Raw genomic sequence first — 5151 nt, 5'->3', positions numbered from 1 at the left:
GAGCCCAACACAGGGCTTGATGCAGAGCTCAATCTCATGACCCCAAGATCTTGACCTGAGCTGAAATCAAGAGTTGGCTGCCTAACCAGCTGAGCCACCCAGGCACCCCTTTTCTGTTTTTAAAGATTCTTAACTATACAGACATCCTTCAGGACAGTCCAGGACAGTGTCTCTCTTGTAGAAAGTACAAAAAATGTCAGAGACACATGGACAATTATCTCTCAACTCTTCTTTGAACATTCTTTTCTTCCCCAATAAAACAAGAGCGTTCTTCCACTTGTGATAGTCAATGATTTTTTAGAAAGAGATGATTTGTATGGGCTTAAGAATCTGAGGAAGGGTCTATAGGAAGTTGGCAATGAGAGATGCTGAGCATTCAACAGTTTTTAAAAAAGATGGAATTGAAGAATGAATGTATATAAAGCATTATACAACTAGAAAAGTTTTATCATCCCTATGACAAATTCACAGTAACACTTACCTTATTATAGGCATGTCCTGCAGATGGCATCTCTGGTTAACATTTCCTTAATAGAATACCTCTTGGCTTTTAGTTAACCAAATTCCAAACACATATACAATAGGCATATCTACCAGCACAATGTTTTCAGCCAAAGTTTATATAAGAAAATTTTATATATGTATTTCCAAATCTCAATATAAATCTTTAATAAAATTTCAAGTGGGCTAAATCTCAGGTTACATTCCAAACACAGTGGATGAAGATCACTTCAGTCTAACCCTGATTTGAGAGAAAAGTTTTCAAGATATTTAGTAAGGCACAATATCATAAATATTTCCAAGTGTCCTTTTATCTATTTTTACATTGCTCTGAGGAGAGGGCAGTATTTTGATTATATCTTCACCAGATGACTTAATTCACTTCTTTAAATATATAGTATCACCAGCCTAGATTTGAAAAATCATGTCATCTAAACTTTAAGTACCAGTGTGTCAGAGGGAGGCTAAGTATAACCATAGCATATTTACATAATTATTTGGCCAAAGGGAAAGTACAAAGAAGAATGCACAATGTAAGTTGGCAAGAGAACTGAAAACTACAACCAAAGGTATGATAAAAATTGGAAGAGTGCTAGTGTATGACAAGAATGCCCCCAGAGAAATGACAGTTGGCCCTGAATGAACTGGGCTCAAAGCCTACCTTGCTTTTAGATATTTCAGTTAGGTGATCCAATACATACCTTTATTTTTTGAGCCAAAGTATGCTGGGATCTTTCTTACCTACAGCTACAAATGTCCTATCTTATACCATGGGATTCTCCAACTGGAAGAACAGATTCTGGTCCTCACAGTTCCTTTCCAAAGGAGGAGGTCAAACTAAAATAGGAATTGGCACAAGCACTGTCACTGTGAACTGTTCTAACCCATCTTTATTACTTTAACCAGGGCAGAAAATCAAGACCCATGGGGTTGTACATCATAAATTCATTTAAACCGATAGAAAAGTGTTTCCACCAAAAATGCTAAATGGGTATTTAGTCAAGGCAGTCTATCTTTGAAAGAGCAAAAAGAATTTAACAAATATTAATTTTTAAAAAGTGACAATGTCCATTCATCTCATCAATTTATTCAAAAAGTAATAACCCTGCTTAGCAATGTTGTAGTATTCTTTGTTCATATGGCAAATTTTGTCAGTGGTCTCATATGACAGCTTCTTTTCCAGATTAGGGAACTAGCCAAATACAGTTTGTTTCACAATAGAAACATGTGGCTAGGGACGGGTGGTGATAAGATGGAAGACAGATTAGTGGTCTTGATATACACAAATACATGAAAAGTCCGGGTGTTGCCTTCAGTCAAAGGGAATTTCTTCAAAAGAGCATCATTTTTTTTCACTCAAAAAATATTAACAAAAATCCTATCGGATGTTAAAGTCATCCCAACTCCAGTCCTGACTGAGGTCAGAATCTTTTAAGGACAAAAGAAAGAGGACCCAGTAGAGTCTGTTCTCACAAGTGCCCCCTAGGGACAGGGCAATGCATAATTCAGTGGACCAGTGCCAACTGACCATGGCAAGGAAAGTAACAGAATTTGAAAGATACTAAAAAATTGTACAGTAATTTGACAAATCACTCATATGTCTGTCAAAACTAATAAAATTAGGTCTGCATTTTGATTATCTGTTTTATCCATTTAATTTTTAGATTTATTTGTAGTCTATTTTTCAAAAATTGATGAAACCTATTCATTTTCCTTCACTCTGATAGTTTAGGAAGTACTGTTCTAAACATTATCTGAACCTCTAGACTGGTTGCATCATGCCATCAGAGACCTGGAGGAATTTGTGTGCAGCAAAATGTGTGGGAGAACAAGGTGCACAACCCAAATCCTACATGAACAGTATTGAAACATGTCATCACAAACTTGCTGGTAGTGATACATATTTAGTTACTCTTCCAGAAACCAGCGTTAAAATGGGCAAAAAGAAGACCCACAGAGTCTCCTCCCCCAACCACTTCCTCCTCCTCAGAGTTTCTCTATGAGACAGAAGCACACAAGAGAGGTAATTACAGACTAAATTTGTTTATTTTTTACTTTGCCATTTGAAACTTAAATTATGGAAGACACAGAGGAGTTTTAAATGAGGCTGAGAAGAAGGGAAGGTCATAATGAGGTGGTCATCTTTAGAGGTATAGGAGAATGTTTCTTGCGGGGGAATTCTTTACACTTGGTCCCATGTCCATGATGAGTTGCATGCAAAACTCAGGTTCCTCATGTCTCCCCAGACTTAGTCCTTGAACTTGCAGACATAGGGTAGCTTCACAGAACAGTTGTAATCTTTCCATCTCAGATATCCTAGAGAGACAAAGAAGCTCAGGTAGATGTGGCTGCTGGAGCTCTTGAACCCACGTGAGAGGCATCCCAGATCCTGCCCTAGGATCCAAAGCCTCTCCCTCATCCTCATCAGTGTCCTGTTCCAGAGGAAGGAGACTCAAAAAGGAGAGATGACAAGGGATGGGGGAAGACAAACCAACACTATACTTCCTAGCTCAGCAGGATTCTCTGAAGGTCATGCCAAGAAATGGAGAAAAAGAGGATGGAAAAGTCTGGGCAGAAAGTAGCTCCTCTCTTACTTACCTGTGCTTCTTGACAGACTCCCACAAAAGCCAGGGTTTGCGGTGGTGGAGGGGTCTCTCTCCCAGGCAAAGTAATTCAGCACATCATTGCTACTCCACTCCCATCCACCTGCATTGGGCTCACAGCCCTATAGAAGATGGAGTGTGGTGAGGTTGAATAGCCATGAGAGTTCTCCTTGCATGAACCCCTCCCCAGCATCACCAAATTTGCTCTGCTCATCTAGATGCTTCCCTGGAGCCAGAGCTCTCCTCTGGGAAACTCTTCCCAGCTCCTTCCTTTTATTGGCAAATTCCAAACCAGTAATCACAAAGACCTACAGAACCACCCAGAGTAACATGTTACTGACTGAACAGCAATTAGTGGTGCATTTGTAATTACCACCTGAACCTCAAAGACAGTGTCTGTTCTATAGAGCAAAAATGGATCCTATCTTCACTTAGGATTCCCTCAGCACAATATGTGCAGACTCTGTGAAGCTCAGAGAACTGAATTACAAGGCCTCATGTACAAATTGTGTACAAGCATGACAGGAGGCAGATTAACTTCAGCTGGAGACAAGGGACTTCCACAAAACTCAGCTGGTGAGCCGCTACAGAGCCCTGCCTTTCCCCCTCATGTCCTCCTGGATCTCTGAGCTCCAGGGCTCTTTAAGGCATTTACTGGGCAGGCACAGGGGACAGGGAATGGGCTTGGGGGGGCAATAGCATCTTGAGAGGTTATGAAGAGAAGATGAGTTCATACCTCTGTGGGGTCATGGAGCCCAATCCAGATATTTGAGTAGGTGTTCGCACTGTTCTTGACTAGGGAGGCCACAAAGTTTGCCTCAGACCCACTGAGCACAGACACGAGGTGTCCTGAGGACCTCTTCTGGCAGGCCATCTGTGTGGGGAAGCGAGAGACTCAGGGGGAGTCTGAGACATCATTGGGGGGAGGGTAGGCAGAGGTAGGGGAGAAGGGGTATATATGCAAAAGATGTGGGTGCTCAGTCTTGCCCCCAAGAAATTCTGGAGAATGGAACTGACCCCCCTCAGGTCTCTTACGTACTTTCCCTTAAAACCCCTAACTGAAATCCAAGTACTCACATCTGCATCCATCCAGGATTTTGGTGTCATAAACAAGGCATAGCAGTGGGAGGCATAAGCCTTGGAGCCTTTGGGACAGCTGATCCGTGGAGCGGGCACATCCTTCTGGGAGTCTTCACCTAGGGTGGGAGGAAATAAAAGAGAAGGGAGAGGTAAATAGGAGAGTGGGGATCAGGGTAGGGAGGTGACCTAGGGGAATATGTATGAGGCCAGTGCTTGGGAAGTGATGGCAAAGTCGTGACTGCCTCTCCCCATTGCCAACACTTTTAAGATTTTTTTTATGAACTTTTTTTTTTTTTAAGATTTTATTTATTTGACAGAGACACAGCGAGAGAGGGAACACAAGCAGGGGGAGTGGGAGAGAGAGAAGCAGGCTTCCCACGGAGCAGGGAGCCCGACACAGGGCTCGATCCCAGGACCCTGGGATCATGACCTGAGCCGAAGGCAGATGCTTAACAACTGAGCCACCCAGGCGCCCCACTTCTAAGATTTCTTGATCTTGAACCAACCCCACTAAATGAGGAAGCTTCTCTTTTCTTTTCATCCTTCCCCTTCAAAGTCCAACCCTTCCCCACTCTAGGTTGACCATTCTTGCACTGGGTCCTCATTTTCCTTCCCTGTATCTCATTACTGACCCTTCACGCTTTTCCTCTTTCACCTACCAACACAAATTAGAGTGCTGGGACAAAATGGAAATGACCTCCTTGCAGTGCTAGTGGACCACGGTGATGCTGGCCACCCCTAGTTACCCTGAAGGAAGGAGTAATGATGGACAAGTTATAGGCAGTTTCTTTGTGTGAGGATATGTGTCACCACTTTACCACGGGGGCCTTCCTCTTCTTCTTGGCCCTGAGCATTCACAAGGACCCAGTGCTAGGAACAGCAAAAGCTCACCTTGGACCCGAGCCAGGAACATCAGGCAGGAAAGCAGCATCCAGGACAGGCTGGAGAGGGCCATGGGAGGCAGCAT

At 42.9% G+C, this 5151-nt stretch overlaps 1 protein-coding gene across 2 annotated transcripts; it reads right to left on the bottom strand.

Moving 5' to 3' along the window:
* Positions 1-2749: 2749 nt before the first annotated feature.
* On the bottom strand, positions 2750-5151 carry LOC118007432 (regenerating islet-derived protein 3-gamma-like). 2 transcript variants are annotated; one of them, XM_035000473.1, is made up of 5 exons: positions 5076-5151; positions 4182-4300; positions 3841-3978; positions 3100-3226; positions 2750-2817 (listed from the first exon to the last, which is right to left on the bottom strand). In XM_035000473.1, the coding sequence occupies exons 1-5, from the start codon at positions 5149-5151 to the stop codon at positions 2750-2752; spliced, it is 528 nt and encodes a 175-aa protein (XP_034856364.1). The 2 variants fall into 2 exon arrangements, with proteins under 2 accessions (XP_034856364.1, XP_034856365.1); XM_035000474.1 differs by lacking the exon at positions 3841-3978.

Source organism: Mirounga leonina, unplaced genomic scaffold, assembly GCF_011800145.1.
Source record: "Mirounga leonina isolate KUSES-001 unplaced genomic scaffold, KU_Mleo_1.0 Mir_125, whole genome shotgun sequence".
NCBI lineage: Eukaryota > Metazoa > Chordata > Mammalia > Carnivora > Phocidae > Mirounga > Mirounga leonina.
This window is presented reverse-complemented; position numbering and strand designations above follow the sequence as displayed.

Excerpts from the sequence above, each read along its gene's own strand:
- LOC118007432 (XM_035000473.1), bottom strand. The coding sequence starts at position 5,151 with ATGCTGCCTCCCATGGCCCTCTCCAGCCTGTCCTGGATGCTGCTTTCC. Across the intron at positions 4,301-5,075 it reads GTTCCTGGCTCGGGTCCAAG|GTGAAGACTCCCAGAAGGAT; the intron begins GTGAGCTTTTGC and ends CTCCCACCCTAG. Across the intron at positions 2,818-3,099 it reads GAGTCTGTCAAGAAGCACAG|GATATCTGAGATGGAAAGAT; the intron begins GTAAGTAAGAGA and ends TTGTCTCTCTAG.